A 25674-nucleotide genomic window follows, 5' to 3' on the forward strand; every position below is an offset into this window, starting at 1 on the left:
TGATACTTATTACAATCATCTTTATCTTCTCAAAAATTTGAATCTCATTTTCAAGTAATACAAGCATTCAACTATAGTATATCAGGGGTGGTTTTCAGGTAAACTAACTAGATCCAGTCATGCCTTAGAGGAAACGGCCTGTCTCCACAAGGCTATGCTTCCTGTAACATGCCCAATGCAAATGATGAAATTCCACAGAATCAATCTCCTTTAACTCTAAAATGCAGGGGAAAAAAGAAGGAAGGGAGGAAGAAGGAAGGGAAGGAACGGAAGGAAGGAAGGAAGAGAAGAAGGGAAGGAAGGAAGGAAAGAAGGAAAGAAAGAAGGAAAGAAGAAAGGAAGGAAGGAAGGAAGGAAGGAAGGAAGGAAGGAAGGAAGGAAGGAAGGAAGGAAGGAAGGAAGGAAGGAAGGAAGGAAGGAAGGAAGGAAGGAAGGAAGGAAGGAAGGAAGAGAAGGAAGAGAAGGAAGGAAGGAAGGAAGGAAGGAAGGAAGGAAGGAAGGAAGGAAGGAAGGAAGGAAGGAAGGAAGGAAGGAAGGAAGGAAGGAAGAGAAGGAAGAGAAGGAAGGAAGGAAGGAAGGAAGGAAGGAAGGAAGGAAGGAAGGAAGGAAGGAAGGAAGGAAGGAAGGAAGGAAGGAAGGAAGAGAAGAAAGGAAGGAAGGAAGGAAGGAAGGAAGGAAGGAAGGAAGGAAGGAAGGAAGGAAGGAAGGAAGGAAGGAAGGAAGGAAGGAAGGAAGGAAGGAAGAGAAGAAAGGAAGGAAGGAAGGGAGGGAAGGAGGGAGGGAAAAACGTTTGTGTTACCAGATACTTTTCTAAAAACTGGGTATACAAATATAATCAAACTTAATAGTCACATTCTAATGGAGGAAAATCACAGGCAGTTGTAACAGAATGATTTGCAAATGGTAGGGAAGTACTAAATCTGGGAAATTTAAGGCAAAAGCTCAACTATCAAAGTTTAAGGTATCAGGAGCAGCGTAAAGGCTCTAAATGGAGGAAGCTAAGGAGTATGTTCATAAGTCATAGAATGATGGAATAGGAAAACAGGCAGTGGAATGGTAGCAAAATTCAAGTGAGGGACCTGGGGCAGTTGCCGTCAACACAGTGCCTGATGATCATAGGTAGCACAGAGTTAGCAATAGATAGGAGAATATGTCCCTCCGTTTATGCCCTACATCCTCAGCCACCTCAGCTTCCCCTGTACTCTAGACTCTTTTGAAACCCTGTCTGGGTTGCTATGGTAACTTCTCTCCTGCTCAGGTGTCTTGGACAGATGCTGATACCAAAGCTTTTGAAGCTATTCTGGAAATCTTCCCCTTTGCTTACCTTAGATGTTGGAAGTTAGAATGGATGGTTTTTGCAGCAGAAAACTGTGCCTTGCCTAAGGCTTGCTAGGAGCTCAGGCAAAAAGTATTTTATATAACAATAATAGTTTTCATACTTAGCTGATAAGGTGAATGGGGCTAAAACTTTGGACCAAAATCTCTAGGGGACTAACCTGCAATATAGATATGATTCACTATTGTAACTTAAGTTTGCTAAGATATCCTCCAAAAAGTTTTGCTGTGAGATGTGTTAAAAGGAAAGTTTGTTTTTTGGGTTGTTTTTTATGAATATGCCATTAGAAGAGAGAAATATAATAGTCTAAAAGTTATTCAGAATAAAAGTTAGTGGGAGCAAATAGAAGAGAACCTCACCCATGGTAGAATACTGGTTTGGGACACAGAATGATTGCCTTTAATTGTCGGTTTTGTTTTTTTTCCAATATCTGATCCCAATAGCAAGTGAGGGAGGAAATGCAACCCATCTAAATTTTTGCACTGGCACAAAACCCCATTTCCTCTATTCAATTTTAGCTCTAGCTGTCCCTGGTCTTCTATTCCCACTGCCTCTATCATAGCACAGACCTTCATTACCATCTACCTGGAGAGATGTAATAGTTTCTTGTCAGGTCTTCCCACTTCCACTCTTCTTTCTCCAAATCGTTTTTTACACTGCCATCTGTCAGACTTGTTTTCCATATTCACAGATCAGGTCATGTCACATAGCTTGATGAAACTCTTAAATGGCTTTCTATAATATCTACTGAGTAATAAGCAGTTACCTGATACCATTCTTCTGTAAACTACAATAGAGTAAAAACTCTCAATTCTTGTATAAAACCTCTATCATGGATTTTGATTGTGTTACTTGGTCTAGTTCACCTGTTCTTGTTTTCATCTTTTTTCATGCCTTTGCCATTTCTTCATTTGACACATCAGACACAACTTTTATGGGCAAAATGTGTTGATTCTACTATCATAGATGATGAAGAAAAAATTTTGTATAGAAATGCTAATAGAATTGCCTTAATTTGTTTTTCTATCCATTTTCATCTATAATTACTCTGAGAATGAAGGATCTCAGAATGCCAAGCCTTCTGCAGATTTGTTTTCACTTCCACTCTTCTTTGCTGCTCTGTGAAATACTACAGCTCAAAATCTTTTATCATTGTCCTCCACACCCCTCACAACTGAGGTTATATTCTAAACCAGTTTGCCCTTGGTTTACATGTTTCTCTTTGTGACAAAGAAGCAAGGATTCCATGATTAAGATGCTTTCTAATTTCCTTTGGGCTTCTCATCATAGTAATTACTATATCAGCAAGAAGAGAAAATACCAAATGACTAGAAAAATCCATAGATGGAACTATTACCCCCCCCAAAAAAGTAATCAAGATGACATCAATCACTATTGATCCATATGGCTACTTGCTCATTTCTATAAACTCTTTAGGAGAATTCTCTAAGGCACTTGTTAAAGGTGTGCTCGTTTGAAAATATGAGTTGAGCATAGGCAGGCTTTTATAAATAATTTTCTATAGAAAACCACGTCTTTATTGGCATACAATTACCTAAAATGAGTATAGAGAGTATAAGGTCCCACAGAGCTTATTGTTAGTTGATTATTTTCTTAATAGGAATTTCATTTGTAGAACTCTCCTTCAACAAAGTATCTCCCATGCTTATGCTGAAATCATGAGGAATTGCTTGAAACATACAGAAATCATTTATAGAAAAATATCCCAAGATAATTTCACTTAGAGATTCTCTACTTTTTGAGTAAGGGCAAAGGATGCCACACCTTGGAAGATGTCCTGCAAGTCCAAAGGGAAAAGTATTCCTTATAAATGGGGAGGTTTACCAGTTGCTCCAGGTTGTGAATAATTTGTGTTGGTTACATCAATCCTCAGAATACTCTAGTGCTTCTTTGATAAGATCCACAACCAATCAAAATTATTTACATAGGGATCCACTGAACGGATGAAGAATATCTAATTCAAATTATGAATGCAGTTGTAATATCTACTTTGGTCACTTATACAGTTTCTGAAGAAGAAAAATTATCTCAGTGCAGATTTGAAAAAAGACAAACAGAGAGAGACAGAAAGATGCATTTAAAAATCAATTTTTTTCAAGCACCAACTATCAACTTCTTTTGAAAACCAGCAATCTGATACCAGAAATCCACATTTTAATAGCCTTTAAACAATTTTTTGTTGAGTTTATATGACCACAAATAATAGAATTTAAAGAATTAAGTTTGCAAATAATCTAATAGTGAATGGAAAAACCACTTACTAGAAATGTAGTATAATGTACCCAGTTGGTTATAGCATGTTAACAAAGATGCTTTTGACAAAAAATAGTATAAAAGATATTTAGTCAAGATATTATTTTATGTGTATTATATATGTACTGTATTTAGTAAAAATTTTATGAGAAAGAAATGTAAGTTAATCCATTAGCAAGATCAAGACAAAATAAGTGAATGCCCTTAGTGTTAACACTGATATCCATGGGAAGTTAAAATCCCTAACTTTTTTTAAAGGAAGGAATGAACAAACAAACAAAATAAGGAAGGAATGAAGGAAATGAAGGAAAGAACACTTCTAATCAGGATTGTGCTGGAGTCAGCTCAAGTTTGGTTTGTTAATTGTTAAATATTCAGTGAAAGCATCTACAACTCAAATATCAACAATTTACAAATCAAGGCTTAATTTATTATTTTGCTAATTATCTTTTTTTTAAAAAAGAGACTAAGAAAATGTTAATGATGCAGATTAAGCTAAAAAGAATGTCATGCTTTTTTTTTGCAACTAGCTAGTCATTAAACATTTACCAACACAATCCTAGCCTCCACTATTAACCAGTGAAGATGTCAAAACATTCTTCCTGTAGCATAGAATGATTGCCTCACTATAGGCTAGGAGATTACCCAGCAGTATTAACTCTTCCCTGAAGAGAAAAGGAAAATATAATAAGAGGGTTAGATACCTCCTGGGTAGAATAAGTTGTGGTCTCTTCCTTGAATCTACTCCCCAGTAGCAGACAACATCTGGCCCCCTCACAGGCATCCCATTCTCAGAGTGTCCATCAATGTATCAGTGCCTCTGTGTTGTGCTTGCTGACTACCCAACAGATTTCAGAAGCCAGTAATGAGCAGCATTAGAAGTAGAGCCCTCAGGCTGGATGATGTTATGTGTTTATTTTCTTGATTTAAAGTTTAAATGTAACCATTTCCCTAAATGTTAGCTGTAGAGTCTTGTCCTTAAATACATGCAAAAGAAGGCTCTCTATCCATTAGGAATATATTCAATAAGCATATCCTTGTATACAAATCTATTTCAAGTACATGAATTCCGAATCCTTTAGAAGAATCTGGAGTGCACATACAATTAGTAGGATCCTAGAGAAAGACTTTTCCTAAAGAAAGAGGCCATGGTCCACATAGTTACTGGACATAGTTAACAAGATTCAATGCATGTGGGTGGCTGGACAATCACACTACTAAAGCATGATCTCTTCCAGGTTTAGGATCTGGGGCATCCTTCCTGACTTCAAGTGTGATATACATGGCTTCAGGGTACTCACTGAAAATTAATCCACATGCACACACAATTTTTAAGATGCCCCAGTTATATCTATTTTTAGTAATCAATTATAAGAAACAAATAGTTCAAGGCAGACAAATGATCAAATCATAATCATAATCAAATATTTCCTACTAAAGAACTTGGAGCACATCATCCCATAAAGTGTGTACACACACATGGTCCATGGGGAAAGTGGGACAGGTAAAGAAAGACACACACATACTGGAAATGTGTGACCAGGGTAAACCTGTGAAGGAACAACTGCTTTTTTTCCTGAAACTTCAAGACTAACTATCTTTGGGCTTTGTAATCACACTGCTTTTGAAGTTTTAAAAATAAATAAATAAAATGAAAGATTAAAAAATATAAAAAATATTATTTTTATTTTAAAATTATTAAATTATTTTAATTATTAATTATTATAATAAAAATAAAATAATTTAATAATTTTAAAATAAAAATAATAGTCCTGACTAAACATTGTCTATAGTCTTTTCCTGATTATATGGACCATTCAGTGTGGTGAGACTGAGATTGGATGGTGCTTCATTAGTGCATTTATCTCTTCCTTGGTCTCGTCAAAACTGGATTTCTCTCTCATAACTGAGTTCATCTCTTTTGAATTTTTGCTGGTCATCTCAGTTACTACCTGGTAGTATATCTCTCTTCAGACTGATAGTTTGTTGTTTTGTTGTTGTTGTTGTTGTTGTTTTGTTTTGTTTTTTTCATTGCAAATGCTAATGAATGCTTCCAAGCTAAGACTGTCTACATTTCTTTTAAGGCAAGGTAATTGGGGTTAAGTCACACAATTAACACAGGTTTCTAAGGCCAGATTAAGCTCAGATCCTCCTAACTCCAGGGCTGGTACTCTATCAATTATACCACTTAATAGAGCATCTGCCCTGAAGTCAGGAGGACCTGAGTTCAAATCTGGTCTCAGACACTTAACACTTCCTAGCTGTATGACCCTGGGCAAGTCACTTAACCCCAGCCTCAGGAAAAAAAAAACAACAAAAAAATACCACTTAGCTATTTTAGTTGTTTATCTTTTGAACTCTATACCTAGACTTGACTTGAATCAGTGCTTTGGTCCCAAATAATTATTTGATTTAAAGTTAGAAGTTCCTAAAATCCTCTGCAATTTGACATGCATGCTAATGTGAACCTGAATAAAAACAACTAAAAGATATAGATTTAAAAAAAAGTCTAGTGGACACTTGAACCCGTATATACTTCACCTAGACATCCCTCAGTTGGATGTAATGGAAAGGTCCTGTAACCTTAGGACTATTCTCCAAGAACTATCTCCACCCACTACTTCCCACCTACCCATTTCCTTTAAGGTAAGAGTGGTATTGTACAAAGAAGTCTTAATTTAGAGTCAAACAAGGTGGGATATATATTCTGTCACTTCCTGCGTGACCTTAGACTTACTCCCTATGACTTTTACTCCTGGGTGATCTTTGCCAAATCTCTTTACCTTTTGGGACTTCAGTTATCTCATCTGTAAAAATGAGAATATTAGGCTTTGTTCAGTCATAAACAATTCTTCATGACCCCATTTGGTGTTTTCTTGGCAAAGACACTAGAGTGCTTCCATTTCATTCTTTAGCTCATTTTACCAATGAGGAAACTGTTAGGTTGTGTGACTTGCCCAGGATCACACAGCTAATGTCTGAGGCAATATTTGAACCCACAAAGTTGAGTCTTCCTGACTCTAAACCTGGCACTCTTTCCACTGTGTCACCTTGCTGCCTTCCCTGAATTAGACTAGATGGCCTTTAGTGGTTCCTTCCAGCCATACATCAATAGATAATCCTATGGCCCAAGGTGGGAGGAGAGAGGAATAATGTCTCCTAAGCCAACTACACCATTGGAAGAACTATTCTTTGGGTCACTGTGTTCTACCTTCCAGGGTAAATGAAGGGCATGGAGTTAGAGGATGTCAGGGAGAGACTTACCACTTCTCCATCACACCACGCTATTCTATATCCACTGAAACTTGCCCCGGGTACTGTTTCAGCTAGGTATACATCTTGTTAATTGCATGATTTCATGATGCTCACCATCATCCCTGCAAAGTGCCACATGAAATTTTTTTTCTGTTAGTGTTTTAAATCAAAATAAATTTTGATTGTGCTTCTCAATTTTGTGATGCAAGATTTATTTAGAGAACCTCACAACATCTCCAGAGAATGGTGAACACTCCCTCTGCCCCAGAGGCTACAAAATCAAGATGGTAGACAATTCTAGAGAAGAAATCCATTGGGACTTTGGCAAGGATTCAAGAGAGGTTATGTTAATCCCTGTGCATTTGTCCTCTTTTTCTCTAGCTATCCATATTGTGGCACATGTGGTCAACATGGAGCGCTATCACATTGGCCAATCCAAAGGGGCTGGGGAGCTGCCAAACAAGCTTTCTTACCTTGGCAACAACCCAAATGAAAGCTACCTGAACCCAATCAGGAAATATGACACAGTGAGTTTCCTTCAGTGCTTGTCCATTTTTCTCATCTGAGAAATCTTCCTCTTTTGATCTCTCTGTCAAGAAAACCATATTTCAAAACCTTTTAATAAAAGAGAGCAAGGCAGAGGGTCTGCCAAATGCTAACATCAATTTCAGCTAAAAAATGTGATTTTTTTTTTTTTACTATAAACTGCTGAGAGGGTACACAGCAAGGAAAAAAGCAAGGAATGGCACTTAATTAGTTTATTGGGGGAAGGGAGAGTAGATTAGGTCTAGTATAAAATGCAATAAACCTGTTAAAATGCAATATTTTACATTTTAAAACCTTGCATAAGAGAACTTTTTTTTCACCTTGTGTCAGACTCATAACTATGAAGTATCATCCAAATTCAGGGAACGTAAATTGGATGTCTTCATTTTCAATTTGCAAATTGTTTTTTTGACCCACTCTGATAGGCCTCATATTTTGGCATACATTTGAATTGCTGTTGGTATATATCTGATATTGGGGAAATGAGCTAATTTTATGGCTAGTGTTACCATTAGAGTTAACTGTGACTGCACAGAGAGGCTGATTATTGAAGGAAGAGGATGATAAAAATATAATCATCCAAATTATCAATAATCTCCATACATGCATTGTGTTAACTATCTTTCTCTTGGGAACAAAAAAGTATTTTAATGAAAGATCTGAAGCCTGGGTTCAAAAAATCCTGGCTCTTCCACTAAGTTGTCACTTTTAACAAGTCTCCTGCAGTGTTTTCTAGCCCCCTAAAATTCTGAGTTTGGGTTCTGGTTCCAATCGCCACTGCTATGTGACCCTGGGTAAATCAACCTCTTAGCTTTGGTTCCCTCATGTGTCAAATGGCAATAATAGTGATTATGATGATAAAAATTAGCGTAATAATGCTTTTTAGTAAGATGCTTAAGTATGTTTAAAAGCAGCTTATTCTCTTAAAGGTTTACTTTAAACATTCCACTTTTTTCTTGCTTACACTATTATTTTATGCTATTTTTGAGTAAAGTGTTCACTTTACTAAAGGTAAATTTCAGGCTATACCTCAGTAAAAGAAAATACTTTATAAATTAATATCAGCTTATTTGAATTGAAACCTTCTTCTAGAGCCCAGCTTCCCCATATGGGGTCTTGTAATGGAATGTGGGAATCGTGAAATTATGATTTATTATCAGTAAATGTTTGATTTGCATACCTATTATATATATATATATATACACACACCCCCAGGGTAATGTCAAAACTTATCAGATAAAAAGGGGTTGTAAGTAGAAAAAGTTTAAGAAGCCCTGTCTGTTTTACAAAGGTTGGCAAACTATAGTCCTTGTGTCAAATACAGTTGTAAAGCCTAGGAACTAAGAATGTTGTTGTTGTTAACATTTTTAAATAAAATTTTATTCTATTTTTTTTTTAAAATAAAAACCAGTCAGTTATCAAACCTTACAAAAGTAGACAAGCTGATTTGACCTGACACCCATGGTTTGTCTTCCCTGCTGTTGTAGGAGAAGGGAACTGCTTCCCTGATTCCCTAAGCTGAAAAAGGTCCCTCAGTCAGCCAGTCTATCAGTAAACTAGAATTTATTGTATTTTTACTATGTGTCAGGCCCTGTTCTAAGAGCTGGGGCTATGAACAAAGGGGGTGGGAGAAATAAGAATTTAAATTTATTATATTATTCTATTTGAATTCTCTTATGCATTTATCCACATTCTCTATCATGTTATATTTATTTAGATACATAGGTCAGCCTCTCCTACTAAGTTATAAGTTCTTTGAGAACCAGGAAAGTGATATTTATCTTTGTATCCCTGGCATTTTGCATATACAAGTAGACAATACTTGTTGAGTATTTCTTCCTTCCTTCCTTCCTTCCTTCTTTCCTTCCTTTCTTCCTTTCTTCCTTGCTTTCTTCCTTCCTTTCTTCCTTCCTTCCTTCTTTCCTTCTTTCCTTCCTTCCTTCCTTCCTTCCTTCTTTCCTTCCTTTCTTCCTTTCTTCCTTGCTTTCTTCCTTCCTTCCTTCCTTCCTTCCTTCCTTCTTTCCTTCCTTCCTTCTTTCCTTCCTTCCTTCCTTCTTTCCTTCCTTCCTTTCTTCCTCTTTACTTCCTTCCTTGTTTCCTTTCTTCTTTACTTCCTTCCTTTTTCCTATTCTTTCTCCCTTCCTGCCTTCCTTCCTTCTTTCCAGTCTTCTTTCCTTTCTTCCTTCCTTTTTTTCTCTTTCTTTCTTTACTTTTTTCTTACTTCTTTTTTTTCATTTTTTCTTTCTTTCATAAAATATTTTAGGCTCTTGCTTTCCAGTCATTAATAGGAAAAGTACCTTTAAAACATGTACTAATTGAGATGTATTTCTTTCAGAACATAATTACTGAATTCCTAACCACAATAGCTGGTATAACTGGATTGGTGATCTCCGTGATTTTGATTTTGATCATGACCTCATCAACTGATTTCATTAGACAGGTCTCATATGAGTTATTCTGGTATACACATCACACATTTGTTATCTTCTTCCTTGTCTTGGCTATCCATGGAACCGGGTAAGTACACATTCTATTCTTAGACGATAATCTATTAAAACGCTGTGCTTTCCAAAAACCTTTGATTGTCATTCTGAAAGATTCATAACACACAGATGGACTTTAGCCATGCTTTTATGACTGTGTGGTGCTAGAAAATTCACCTGACATTCACCTCATTATACCATTTGTAAAAAGAAAGAGTTTAAAAAGAAAATGTTGAAGATCTGTTCTGTTTCTGTATCACTCTTGCTTCAGTAACCTTGATGTCATACTACTAACAGAAATTGTTCTTATTAGAGAATGATATTTCATAACTAAATTTGCACAAGAGCATACATAATTACTACACCCAGGTGGAGAGAAAAGAAACTCAGATAGTTTGTGATTTGCCCAAGATTATAGAATGGTCAATACATGGTCAAGCTGGAACTTGAATCCAAGTCTCCTTCCTCTTATTACAGTGGTAGCTACCACATTTTCATAAAAGAACTGCAATTCCCTATTATGAATTATAGATTTGAACAAAGCATTTCAAGCAAAAATTGGAAATCTTCAGCACAATGTAGCATGTGGAGTCCAATATTTTCTGGTTCCAGATAAATTTACTTGGCCCTTCCATGGTTAAACATACACAAGCTAGATCCATGCAAGGTGATTCCTTATCTTACACTTGCTTCCCACCCAGCCCCTGTGATTGGTTGTTTTCCAAGGCTTGTGGTTCCAAGCACTAGCTAAGTGATAGGTATTCATAGTCCGAAAGGAGCAACATGGACCACTTTGGAATGTGTGTCTAAGGAAAATAATCAACCATAAGGTATGAAGCAGCACTATGAAGTGCACTATTGGAGAAGGAACTTCAGGCAGTCTAATGTTATCTATTCTCTCTTTCCCAATACATCTCAAATTCTGCTCCTTTAGCAGAAGGCCAGACTCATTGCCATCACTATGACCTTTGCCATCATCACTGATTGTCATTGCTACTGTCCCTAAGAGAGAGGCAGCATAAGGCATGTAAATGGGATGAGATTAAGGGACAGAGGACCTGGATTCAAATTAATGCTATACTTACTATACTGCCAATATTAACTTTTATGTTCTGTCAAACAGATCTCTTGTCCATGATTCATTCAGTTATTCAGTAAGAAATAAGCATTAATAAATGCCATGTGCCAAGTATTGTGCTAAATTCTTTGATTAACAAAAACAAAAAAAAAAACCCAGAACAAAATAAAAAGGTAAAATCAATTTTTGCCTTCAAGAAACTCAGCTTTTAATCTGCATTTGAGAAATCCACATTAACAATATTCTATCCTGGCACCTTGATGACTTTAGGTAGCTAGTCTCTCAAGTCTGGAATTCACTCCCCCTCCTCAACTTCATTTCTTAGGAGCTTTAGATTCTGCCAAGACATAACTTAGGTGCCACCTCACACATAAAGTATTTCCTGATTCCCTTCCCTCTTAGTCAGTACTCTCTCCAACTTTAAGTTTCTTTGTATTTTTTACATACAAGGTATATTTTTTGCTGAAATCTTTATATGTCGCATCCTCCCAGTAGAATGAAGTCCTTGAACAGGTCTGTTTTGTTTTTGTCTTTGAGACCACAATGCCTTACATTTTGTAGACCTTTTTTGATTTTTTAATTAAATCAATCAATAAGCATTTCTTTAGTGTCTACATTTGTCAGGCACTGTGCTAGGCACTGGGGATGCAAAGACAGAAGTCAATCAATTGAATTGAACTGAACTGACTTTGGAAGTTCTAAAGCATGATACAAATATGAGCTATAATTATGTAATCCAGTGATTCTCATCTATTGGTTTGCAAATCCCCCAAGGGGTTCTTCATGTTGGTCAAAGGGGTTCATACTAAAAATTCTATAGTGTTGCCTCAATCAGTAAGTAATTATAAAAAATATTACTAGTAGTATATCAAATTACCCTGGAGGTTCACAATGAATTTTTTTGTTGTTGAAAGTGGTTCATGGAACAAAAAGTTGGAAACCATTGATCTAATCTAACCCTTCATTTTACTGCAGAGGAAAGAGATTCAGAACTGTTAAATTATTTGCTGAAGGTTACAAAGCTAGTAAGTGATAAAGTCACAATGGAGAAGCCAGGCCTGCTGCTTCAAAGTCTAGTATGCTTTCCATTACTCTCACACTGCTCAATTCCCCACCTGCATTTCAATTTAATAACACTTTTCTTGCTCAGGGCAGTTCTAGCTGGGCCTCTGGGTAGTTTTCTGAGTGCAAACTAACTTGTCTACTTGGGGATGTCAAGGTCTCACAGCTGTCTTCTGTCAGAGGAACTACCCTTTTTCCTGGGGGTCTGCTCCAACTCCTTTCATGACAGCTGTTGCTAATGCTGTTACCTTGCAAGTGGGGTTGAGAATCCCCCCAGATTCCCTACTTGAATAGTAATCCTTTCCATAGTGATTCCTTATGTATTTCCCTTACCTTAACCCCACCAATGTGTTTCTGCAGTATGTAAACACAAGAGAATCTAAATTTGTAGTGAAGCATTTGGAATTTTTTAATGTGAATGAATTGGTGTAAACTGGAAAATGCAATATTTACTTTTTGGAGAGACTTATTTGGATATAGGGACTTCACTTAATGGGCGGCTAGGTGGTATAGTGGACAAAGTCCTAGGCCTGGAGTCAAGAAGACTCATTTCCCCAAGATCAAATCTGGTCTCAGATACTTATTAACTATAACTCTGAGCAAGTCACTTCTCTCAGCTTCCTCTGTAAAAATGAGCTGGAGAAAGTGGCAAATGGCTCCAGTATCTTTGCCAAGAAAACCCCAAATATATCATAAAAAAGTCAGAGAGGACTGAAATACTTAACCACAACTCCATTTAATCTTGGGTGCTTTAAGGATCCTGGAGTTAAATGGGCATGAATGAAGTCACTTGCAAATTCCAAAGGAAGATCTAGTAAAAGTAGATTCATTTGTTTTGGTGGGGTTTGGGGATTTTTCTTTTGTTTTAAAGCGGACCTGCAATGTCTTTGCTGGAGGGAAGTGTTAGTGAATAAACCTCTCTACCACTGTAGATCAGCCCCTACTCTGCAAACTAGGTTGCAGAAAGTTGCCTGGAGCTTTGTGATGACTTGCCCAGGGTCACACAGAGACAGTGAGTGTCAGAAGCTGTTCTTGAACCCATGGCCATTGTTATCTACTAGTAGGTGCAACTCTTGAACTTGTTAAAGCCTTACAGATCTAAGATTAACAGTGTTGTCACCCACATAGTAAACTCTTAATAAATGTTTGTTAACAAAATAACCGACTTCCTAAATTAGTCATTCTGTGAATCACTTTTTTTTTAATTGGAGAATTAAATATAACTGCTTACCTAACTGAAAATATTTTCCAGGCTAGATAACCTCCACAAAGCTGTCCAGTCAGAATGATTCATGATGTCCAGATGGTTTCTATGGCTATCCAGCTGCTCTCTGTTTTCATACCCCATAAGGTGCAAAAAGTCTGGGTGACCCAAGAAACCACCAGGATAATGAGTTTGTGTAGGGTCGGAGTTTCTCAGTTTCCAATATTAATGTTTCCCTCAGTTTAGTACAATATAGTTTTATTGAAATAAAAGAGAAATTCCAACATGACCTACTCTGACTGTCCATGTAGCTCCACTAGATTACAGGTGAACAAACTTGGAAATGGACTCTGAAACAGGTCTCAGGAACAACTGGCCAAAGGTCAATCTATATTTGAATTAATAATAGTCACACCGACTGGTAAGGCTCACTTCAAGAACCCACCTCAGATCTTTGAATGTTATTATGAAGGAAGCTTCATAAATGATCTACTGTGACCTTGTCAGACTCTAGGCCATGCAGGAGTCTTTGAAGAGCTAAAACGACAGTGTCTTGCCCTTTTACTGACCTTTTTTCCTCAAAGTCCCTTCCATCAGTCAAAAAAATGAGAAGGAAAAAGTTAAATAAACTTGCAAAAGAAAGGAGAACCGATTGACAGAAAGATAGCCAGCTGACCAAAATCAGCTTTCAGAATTAATTCGAGAATGATTCGATGGATCATGAATTAAAAAACAAACAAACAAACAAACAAAAAAACAACTTTCCTTTTTCAATTCTTTTCTTTTTCTCTTTCCCCCTTTCTTTTTGTGTGGTTTGTTTTTCCTATCTTATACATGAATTGAAGCATACCAGCCACCCACAGCCTGAATCCTATAAATTGGCTGGCACTGAAGCTTTGACCTGCTCTGTTGATCTGGGCTGGTTCACTTTCTCCTTATACAGCCTGATCACGCTTTGCTTCTGGGGACTTACCCTAGTGGTTCCAGGCATAGTATGCACACTGGATCACATTTCCCAAGCTCCAGACTCAGCTTCCTCAGCATCAGGGATTATGATGTGTACCAACCATCCTTGGTTTATTTAGGAAGCTTTTAATAGAACAACATAAAGGAAAAAGATTTATCTTCAGATTCTGTCTCCAGAATTTATTAGCCGTGTGACTATGGAAAAGTCATTTAACCTCTCCCTATTTCTGTTTTCCTCACATGTAACATGGGAATATTAATGTCTATAGTGTTTCTACCTCACTGTTTTTTTCTGTCAGATTCAAGCTTTGCAAAGCTTTAAATATTATATGAAAATTATTAAAATAATAATCAACCAAATTCTTTATAGATGAGGTAACTAGAGATTAAATGGCTTTTCCAATTGCCCATAGTTAGCATTTGACACAGCATTTGCCATCAAATCCAGAAAGCTTTCTGCTGGTCCAAATTGTATTCTCTAGAAGCACTTTAAAGTCCCTTTTGCTCAAAATTCTAGGGTCCATCTTTTTTTTTTCCTTTTTGAGTTACAAGGAGTACTAAATGATTTTGAATACTTAGAAAAGAAATGCTCCATTCATTCTATTTGCAAATAGTAGGATAGGTGTTGATAGGTCATAATATTACTAAAACAAAGGACCAGAATTTGCAATCAGGTTCTCTGATCCATGCTAAGGAAATGATAATAATGATGATAACATATTCTAAAGAAGTTAATTTACAGGCAGCTAGATCACACAGTAAAGAGAATACTGGGCCTAGAATTAGGAAAATTCATCTTGCTAAATTGAAATCCAGCCTCAGACACTTACTAACCATGTGATCCTGGGCAAATCACTTAACCTTGTTTGCCTTAGTTTCTCATTTATAAAATGAACAGGAGAAGGACATAACAAAGCACTCCAGTATTTTTGCCAAGAAAAATCCCCAAATGGGCATGAAGAGTCAGACATGACTAAAGCAACTGAACAAAACAACAAACTAATCTGTCACTATATTCTAGAATGAAATGGTCTTATAATGTTACATCATTGGGGGAAAAATGTTGAAAGGAAAATGCCAATGTTTATCTTTTGTCTTTTGGGCATTTTTGTATGAGAAGACAGATTGTCCGAAGTCAGACACTGGAGAGTTTGATGCTTCACAATGTCACCTACTGTAAAGATCATCTCACTGAATGGAACAAAACCACTCAGTGCCCCTTGCCACAGTTCTCTGGCAATGAACCTTCGGTAAGAATGATCCTCCTGATCTTTCTCACAAAACCTAGTTAAAATATAAATAAATGGGAATTTTGTTTCCTTTTTTCTAATTAAAAGATTATTAAAAATTATGTCACTAACAGACACATCTTTTATTTACTTTTGTCTACTTTTTGTCTTTTTGTCTACTAACTACTAGCAAACAATTTTTGATTGTTTGCAAAGAAATGTGATGCAACAGCTTATTCAAAAAAAGCAAAAGATGATTTGCTTTATCATGCCTCCCCTTCCACCACATCACTTTATTTGATTTTTGAATGTTTTATACTCCTATGAGAATGTGGATATTACTGACGTTTTGAATTTAAGTACACACTTCAAATAAAAAAATGGAAGTCCTATAAAAGACATTACTCAAGAAAAATTGTATTTCTACTCTGTCCTTCTGTTCCTTCTACGCCCCAACCCTTTCTCCTAACTCTTTTTTGTTCCCTGTTGCACCTTAAGAATGGACAGGTAGACCTTAGTCAGAAGATTGGGACAACATAAAAGAGATACATTGAAAAGAAATAAATTGAAAAATAGAGGAAGCCGCAGACAAAAACAAAAGGTTTGGCCCTAAAAAAAAAAATCACATAGATGAGATATGAATGCAAAGGAATCAGATAATTAAGTAACTAATAATATATCACAAATACAGCACATTTATTAAAAAAAAACCCTTCCCTATACCTTAAAAACCATACTTTAGATCACTGTAGTGCATTATTTTAAAGAGGAAAACATACAAGGAGAAATGTTAAAAAACAGAAGGAAACTGAATAGACATGTCCATTAGACTGTAGCTCTTTTAATGGCCAGTATAGATTCTCTCTATCTTAAACTAAACTATCGTTAGCCACTATCCAACCTGCATATTAATGAAGGACATGAATGCTTCTCTAAAATTTTCAGCTACAGTGTCTCCATAAAAAAATCAATACCCTCCAACGCATCATGAATACAGACCAGAGCCAGCTCCTTGCTGCATGCGCTGACATTAATTATCATTAAAAGGGGGGAAACTTACCCATCTCTCTGTTAACTCTCTCCTGCCACACCTCCTTGCACACCCAAACTCATGTTGTCAGTCTTTCCCATTATTTTTAATGGATCCTGATTCAAAGCTTGTGTGGGCTGTACAATTACCGCTTGGCTGAACTGTGCAGTATTCTATCTGATGTCTCGTAGACCCTGAAAGGAAAAGGCATCCCAAGGACACAACGAGGTTCCTACACTCCACTGCATCATACCTATTTTGTCTCTTTATTTCCTATCTTTCTACTCAACTCTCTAACTCCATGTAGCTCTTGGGTTCCAATTAATATCATTCCTTTACAGACAAATTCTCACTTTTCCAATAACCAGTTTTCATCATAATATAACCTTCATGTTAATTAAATCAATCACAGGGACAAATTATAACTCATGCAATTCCTCAGCTCCCCAAGATTACAGATTCAAAGATAGATGTTTACAGCAGTTCACAAAAATTTCTGCATTCTTCTTAGTCAAGCAAAGGGCCTTAACATTCTTAAAAAATGTTTTTGTGTTTTAAAGCTATTAGTGAGTGGCCGCAATGCTTCAGACAAAAGCTTTAGCTAAGCCTGAACAAAGGACATCAAATAGTCTTTTCTTATGCTAGGTTTTATTTTCAGATGAAAGCAGGCAAAATTAAAGGGATAGAAACACAAGAAACTAATACTGCTTGACTAGTACTATTTCATTCCTAGTAGAAAATTACAAGGATTTTTTTTTGTACATATCTGCAAATTTTTTAAAAAGTCTTTGTGTAGATGAAAGTATAATGAAATCAGGAATTATAAGGGGGGGATAACTGAAATTTAGAGTTGTTAGGTTCCTTAGAATAAAGTCCAGATGAGAAGGATTGAGTATAAACTGACTTGCCAATCAGGGAGAAGACCTATACCGACAGAAAGAAAATTGGGTAAAAATTCAAAAAAAAGTCATATCATACTGAAAACTATTATAGTACTGTTAGGATTACCAGGTGAGAACTCAGGTTGTCTGGACAGAGACAAGGTGAGAACTCAGGTTGACTTGACAGTTCTTGGCTCAGACCTTTGGTTCGGGCCTTTAAAGGGAGTTTACACCTTAGGAATTCTAGGAGGAGCAAGCTCATTGGTTGAAGTAATGTTTCCCAGAAGCCCTTGCGCTATCCCACGCCCATTCTCTGGGAGGATAAAAGAAGCGCAGCATTGGGTCTGAGAGAATCGACTCTGGGATAAAGTCTTGACGCCAGGCAGGCTGAAAGGAGACCAGTCTGATTTGAGAAAGGACAAGAGTTGGAGGAGATTCAGAGCTCCCAAGAAACCTGCACACAGAGGAAAAGATTTTACAGATCTCCTCCCAGAGAAGAATTATAATTGAGCAAACGACTGGACCCTCACAATTCAAGAACATTACAAAAATTACAACTGAGAGACAATCAGAACATTACATAGTACAAAAGAAAATTAAGTTCAAATCATTAATACAAAAGAAATTCTCTTAATTCCTCAGAAATCATGGAATATTGGCAAGAAATACAAAAAGAAAAATAATCTTAGTTTGGAAATTATGTTAGACACCAAAGCTCTTAAAACAAAGACAAAGTTAGAGAAGTTGAAACACATAATAAAGAATTCAAAGATTTAACCAAAAGTGGGTCAAATTTAGAATTAAAAATATATAGAAATGGAAGAAAAAATTTCAGAAGAGAAGCAAAACTTTGCAAAAACAGGAATTTTATTCAAGTCAAAGTGACTGACCTTGAACACAAAGATAAATTTAGAACCAAAAGTACCCAGAGGAGCATGATAAATTTTAAAATCTTATTATCATATCAGAAGAAATAGCACAAGAAACCTGTAACTTTTAAAATAGTATTTATCTATTCTATGGACTAACCCTTGAAATTCATATCACATTTTAATTTTAGAATCTTCACACCTAACAGTAAATTTTGTAAACATTTTTTTTTATAAAATCAGATTTTCAACTATGAAAAAACATCAGTTCAAATACTTTAGCTTTATTTTAAAACTACAACACGTGGGAGAATGAAATTCAATAATGTCTTTAAAAAAAGAAATTTGAGGCAATCTGAAATAACGTTTTTCACAAAACTGAGCCTAATAATTAATGAAAAAGATAGACACCTCCTAACAAAAGAAACATTTGAGCCATCTTAAAACAAGATGGAAGCAAACGTTCAGGTTTTAAAAAAGCAAATAAAAGCACGACAAGAATAAATAAGTACAACATTCAAGAAAAAAAATTAAACAACCATACTTCATATTTATAGGGTATTTGCTTAACAACAATAACAAAATTGAACTAAGGGGCAAAAAAGAGGGGCTGTTAGTAAAGGGCAAAAAGCATCTAATTGCTAAAGAGTTTGAGTCAGGGAAAGGGAAGAAGAGTAAAATGATTACTTGTGGATAAGCGTTCCCCTAAAAGCAAACCACTATCTTTTGTAGTATAGATAACACAATGAGATAATACTAAAACAGAGAGAAGACAAAATCAAGAAACAAACATTTCCCTATTGATCACAGTGCTGAGTGAAAAGGAAATGGGATAGTAATTTTTAAAAAGCATAACAATAAAAATGTGGAGTTAAGGGAAAGTAAAATAAAAGCAATGGTGGTGGGCAAGGAAGCTTTCACTATAGCAAAGAATGCCATTAAAGCATATAACCATAAAAGGAATCATAAGAAAAAGTATCTTTATAATGGAGTTCATCTAGACAGAAATACTTCCTTTGAGTTGTGGATCCCACAAACCAGGGAAAGGGATTTATGGGTCACTAAGAGTATTTGGCACCTAGGGTAGTAGAATCAAAGATAGGGTAGTCTGCTCCTCAAAGAACTAATTGATCCCTGAAAGATTAAAGAGTAGAATGTCACTATAATTTCAAATACTGTGATGCTGTCCATTCAACAATGTTTTCTTCCTAAAATGATATTTCTTACAGTGAAGCACAATAGAAGAAATGCCCTACAGAAAAAGACATATAAAATAAATGAATACATAAATTATACATATGAGGAAGAGAGAATATAGTGAAATCTAAATACACATCAATATAGAAAGGGCATAGAGAAGAGAATTCAGATTTGATATGCCAGAAAATACTTCATGAGGTACATATAAAGAAGGAACAAGTGAAAACATGTGAAAACATAACACAACATACAAGTGAGATAATCTAATTCACTGCAATCTTAAGGGGAGTAGATATAAAAGGGAGTACAGAATAAATAAAAACTTCTTAGAAAAGAGTGACACACTGGAAACTGAGTGGATGCCCATCAATTGGAGAATGGCTGAATAAATTGTGGTATATGAATATATGGAATATTGTTCTGTAAGAAATGACCAGCAGGATGATTTCAGAAAGGCCTGGAGAGACTTACATGAACTGATGCTGAGTGAGATGAGCAGGACCAGGAGATCATTGAGTATTTCAACAACAATACTATATGATGATCAATTCTTATGGATGTGGCCCTCTCCACCAATGAAATGAACCAAATCAGTTCCAATAGAGCAGTAATGAACTGAACCAGCTCCACCCAGCAAAAGAACTCTGGGAGATGACTATGAACCACTACATAGAATTACCAATCCCTCTATTTTTGTCTGCCTGCATTTTTGATTTCCTTCACAGGCTAATTGTACAGTATTTCAAAGTCTGATTATTTTTATACAGCAAAATAATTGTTTGAACATATATACATATATTGTATCTAACTTATACTTTAATATATTAAACATGTATTGGTCAACCTGCCATCTAGGGGAAGAGGTTATATAAGTTAAGGTAGGGGTGAAGATTCTGAAGTGGAGAAAGGGAAGAGTCAAAATAGGAGCAAGGATGATGAATTAATAAAATGAAACAGTGAGAAACTATTAAATTAAGAAAATTCAAAAACAGTCCAAAGGGAATAGAGGATATTCCCTCTTGCATGAATAGACTAGCATCCAACTGATATAAATAAAGTTAGTTACAGAGATGTCCACTTAAAGAAGGAGGGATTAAAAATCAGCACAAAAGAGATAAATGAAGAAAAATATAATTCTAACTGATTAGTAACCTTAAAGGTGAATAGATTGAGCAATTCAATACTTTTGAAAGGGAATAGCAGAAATTATAAGAAAATACAATTTCAACAATTTGCAGCATTAAAAAAAATATTTCCAAAAGATAAAGATCCATATGAAATGAAAATGAAAGTTGGAAATCAAATTTACTACATATAGGTAATTCCAAATAAACATGAGTTTTAATCTTTTAAACACAAAGCAAAAATAAAAACATGTAATTTGAGAGATCAAGGATACTATGTTGTATTTATGTGTTCAATGTACATTAAAACAATATCAATGGTTTAAAATTGTGTAAAAGTTAACTAAATTGCAAATGGATACAGATAGCACACAAAACAATGATTGTTGATTTAGTTTGTTCATTTGTTAATACTTTTTAAGACTTTAATGCCTCTCTCAAAATTGAATGTCTAACATTTTTTTAAAAAGGAAAATATAGAGCTGAAAACATTAGAAAAGTTAGATTTAAAAGATTTATGACATCTTCTGAATGAGACTTTAAAATATGCATATTTCTCAGACTAAACTATTATCTTTATAAAAATAAAACTATACATAACTATACATAAATATAAAAGGGCAGAAATATTAAACATATAATCTCCAGACTACAACACAATAAAATAGTGGCAAATACACAAAACATAAGGAAAAAGAACAAACATAAGGAAAAAGAGACAGTATGCCAATCTAACCTAAATGAAACTTAATGTTACACTAAATAAGTAAAAAAAAATCTTAGAAATATTACCTAATATGAAAGAGGATAATAGCAAAAAAAAAAAAAAAAAAAAAAAAAAAAAAAAAAAAAGCAAATTTAGGGGCAGCAGGTATAGGTTTTTAAAAGTCCCATAAGAAAAATTATATCTGATAACAAAATTATTGTAAACAAAATTATGTATTAACAAAATAGAGAAAAAGAGAATTAATGAACTGAGTATGCATTAAAAAAAAACAAAACTAAAGATCCAACAAGAAGCAGAATATTGTAGCAAATAGGGCACTGGAATTAGAACTGTGTGATGTTACTTACTATGTGATGTTAGGAATCACTTAATCTCTTTGTTCCTAAGGTCCCTTCCAAATCTAAATCTATAATTATTTAATCAAATAAACAATGCTAAAATGAGCATAAAAGGGAAATCTCTTAAAATTAGACAACAAAATAGAGAAGATGAAAACTAAAAGCTAGTTCTTTGAAAAAAGTAGTAAAATTGAAAGACTATTCACTAATCCATTTTTTTAACTGAATAAAATGAGAATGTAGGAGTAGATGATCTCTAAGGTCTTTTTTGGATGTAATATTATGGGATTCAGAAATAATACAAAGTTTCTGCTCTCAAGAAGTTCAAAATTTAAGTACAAAGTTGATGATTTTCTGGATAATTTGGTCCAAAAAATACCCCATATGAATGTGAATTACCAAAAAGAAAAAAATGTTTATTGCATTCAACTGACAAAGAAAAAAAGAGAGATCAGATATTTAAGCATGAGAAAAATATGTCTTGTTCAGAAATTCAAATATAAATCATGAGAATATTGGTTCATGTATGAAAAATTCTATTTATGGTTTCTGTACAACCTATTTCTCCAGAGACCTCCATGATTTATATAGGAGAGGAAAATTATCAATTTATTGTTTCACCTGCTCCTTTCATTTCTATCCTTTTCTTGTCCATATCTCCTGCCATAATCTTTCTTCTTTCCCCTTCTATCCATCCATTTACAATTCCTCTAATACTGATGAGGAAATAGTTCATATCTTATCTGGCTCAATATAAATCCTAAATCTTTTTGAGATGAGAATGATTGGTTTAAATGTGCTTCACACTGTCAATATAAAACAAACCTTTGGCGTATAAGATTTATAAGATTAGTGCTGAATTTTAGAAGAGAGTTGATGCAGGCAAGGTAGTGCATCTAGTGAATGTTGACTTTTGAGAGGAGAATAGACCCAGAGGCAAACAAAAGAGCCAAAAAGAACAGCAAGAACTAAAACTTGGCTATTGCAAAAGTAAAACAGAAGTACTTTACTCAAAGTAATTGGAAGAAAAAGGTCAGGAACCTGAAAAGAGAGTTATGGAAGATTGGAAAAGTAAAGCAATCAATCAAAAAGTATTTATTGAGTTTCCATTATGTGGCTAACAGTCAATTCAGTGTTATGGAATTGCAAAAGCAGTGTAAGACATAGACCTTGTCCACAAAATGGTGTTAAAGGTGCCAGGACAAAGGGAATAAGGAGCTTAGACTAACAATAATGTTTCTTTTGGAAATTTGCAGATAGACTTGTACAACCAAAGGGATATGGAGTGGAATCATGAGGTCATAGATCTCATGTTGGAAGAGACTTCAGAAGCCATCTAAAACACCACCTTCATTCCTAGTAGAGTAGGCTGAAGCCCAAGCAAGTTCAGTAACTTCTCTATAGTCACAAAGACAAAGACAAAATAGAAACCTAAGTTATTTAACACCATGTACAATAATCTTTCATTGTACCTTAAAATACATTGTAAATTACTCTACATAGTTAAGATATCACTACTGCATGAGGATTTCCTTCCCAGCTGCTTAAAATCTCTTCCCTCTTGACTTCATTTTCTATTATTTTGTACATATTTCATATTTATTCATCGGTATACACATTGTCTTCCCCCTAGTACAATGTAAGTTCCCTGAGGGTGGGGACTTTTGTTTTTGTTTTCATATGCCCATCTACTAAGCCTATATTGTTGTTGTTCAGTCACTTTCAGACATATCTTACTTTTCGTGACTCCATTTGGGATTCTCTTGACAAAGATGCTAGAGCAGTTTGCCATTTTCTTCTCCAGTTCATTTTATAGATGAGGAAAGTGAGGTAAATAGGGTTAAGTGATTTGCCCAGGATCACACACCTAGTAAATTTCTGAGGTTGTATTGAAATCAGGGAAATGAGTATTCCTAACTCCCAGCCAGACACTCTATCTACTGCACCATCTACCTTCCCTGTTAGCATCATATAGGTAATTAATAAATGTTTTGAATTAAAATAAATAAAATTTGGCTAGTGGAGGCTGGAAATTCTAAGCTTCTCAAAAAATAAATCTTATATTTTTCCTATAACTACCACCACACTTAATATGCAAAAAAGAAGAGCAGTTGGTTAGTCCATTCACTCATTTATGCAAGTATGTATTTATTCTTTCCTTGGAACTTTGAGAAATACAAAGATATTAAGAAAAAAGTCTGTCTTCAATGAACTTACATTTTAGTAGGACATTGATTAATTGATTATAGAAGTAGTCCAAATATTTCTTTTTTCATATATGTAAATTTGGAGTGACCATCATTTCAAGATCAGAGTTTTCCTGATAGTTATTCTTTTCTGTTGACTTAATAAACTTGACACTAATATACTTTGCAATGAGGCCTGGTGCTTTACATTCCAAGAAGTTGTATGTGGATATGTAAATCCCCAACTCACAAGACAGCATAGACCAAAACCATTGATTAGTAGTGTAATGTTATCAAGTTGTGAATTCATTAGTGTTATTTTATAAACCTTGGACTTTGGAGGAATTAGAAGCATTTATGATCCTCTCTCAATCAAAGTATGTTCTCAATGTTCTTATCTCTTTGAAAATTCAATTTTTCTCTAATTATATAAAGGTATCATTGATCAAATAAGCATAAACATCAATACCTAGTGGCTTAATCCCTTAAATAAGCAATTCCCATGGACTTCAGAGATTAATTGAATAGTTTAGCATTTAGTAACATGATATTAGCTCTAAGATAATCAGCAAAAGTTACAAAGAAATATCCTAATCCCATCATGTCATATATTGACTTTGTCCAGAGCAAAAATATTGAGATCATATTTTCATTTTCCTTTCCACTGTTCTCTACAGGCTTGGAAATGGGTTTTAGGCCCTGTGGTCTTGTATATGTGTGAAGAGATAATTAGGTTCTGGCGATTTCAACAGAAAGTTGTCATTACTAAGGTATGTATGCAGCTTTATGCAGGAATAAAAGCCAGAGTGTAGATGAAAAATTTTTATTAGACCAAGTTTTAATTTGCCATTTTTATTGCAGAACTGTCTATAATTTAGAGGCTCATCTTGTGTTCTAATAATTGCTTGCATCCTGAGCATCTTTTAGTGTGACTAATTTTATATAAGAGAAGGTAGGTCTAGTGATCAGAGAAGTTTACAGAATTCTGCCAATAGTTTATGAGACAGTAATAGGGATTCCACTATATTTCTTTTTACTTCAACTTTTCTGAAAAATAGTTAGATATACTTGCTCCTGCAATGACATTTTTGAACTGGACATATTTTCTCCCACCTCCACCTACCTATCATGCCTCTTCCATCCCATACAGCCACAGGAAAGAGTTACTTCTTTTTGTTTTTATACAAGAAGAAATGTTTATGATTCATATCCAGATACATAAAGAATAGCTAGTTTGAGATCCAGAAAACATAAGTAGATACTGAAAATCTTTTTTCTTCTCATAGTCTAGGGAAATCTATCTTTCACACAATCACAGAACCTCAAAATTAAAGGAAGCCTCTCATTTAATTCAGCCCCTATTTGTATAAAACTCCTTTTTATAACATGCTGAAGTGGTCATTAAGTCTTTATTTGAAGGCCTCATGAAAAGAGGGAGAACCTATCTCTCTATGAGATAGTTCATTTAAATTTGGGATGATTATACTTGTTGGAATTATTTTTTTCCCCTCACTTAAAGTCTGTATTTGCCTCTGCAACTTTCACCCATTGCCTCTTTTTCAATCCTTAAGAGACAAGGATAGGATCATGGGAAAACAGTTTTAGGATTTGAAGGGTCTTTATATATCTTTTATCCAACACACTCATTTTTTTCCCCTAATTTGCTGAGGCAATTGAGGTTGTGACTTGCCCAGGATCATACAGCCAGGAAGTGTTGTGTCTGTGGTCATATTTGAACTCAGGTCTTCCTGACTTCAGAATTGGTGCTCTATCCACTGAGCCACCTAGCTGCCCCTATACAATCATTTTTTACAGATGGGAAAAACTGAGATCCAAAGATTTTAAATAAATTGTCCATTGTTAAACAGGTACTAAATATAAGTGTT

General features: G+C 35.1%; 1 protein-coding gene across 2 annotated transcripts in view; it reads left to right on the forward strand.

The window, feature by feature from the left end:
* The window catches only part of NOX3 (NADPH oxidase 3), a 108212-nt gene that overhangs the window by 19002 nt on the left and 63536 nt on the right, over positions 1–25674 (forward strand). For both annotated transcript variants that reach the window (XM_074265294.1, XM_074265293.1), the window contains 4 exons: positions 7247–7392; positions 9747–9928; positions 15325–15454; positions 24466–24558. In XM_074265294.1, the coding sequence (XP_074121395.1) occupies positions 7247–7392; positions 9747–9928; positions 15325–15454; positions 24466–24558 (551 nt within the window). The remainder of the gene's footprint in view (positions 1–7246; positions 7393–9746; positions 9929–15324; positions 15455–24465; positions 24559–25674) is intronic.

The sequence above is a fragment of the Sminthopsis crassicaudata genome, chromosome 4 (genome assembly GCF_048593235.1).
Source record: "Sminthopsis crassicaudata isolate SCR6 chromosome 4, ASM4859323v1, whole genome shotgun sequence".
NCBI lineage: Eukaryota > Metazoa > Chordata > Mammalia > Dasyuromorphia > Dasyuridae > Sminthopsis > Sminthopsis crassicaudata.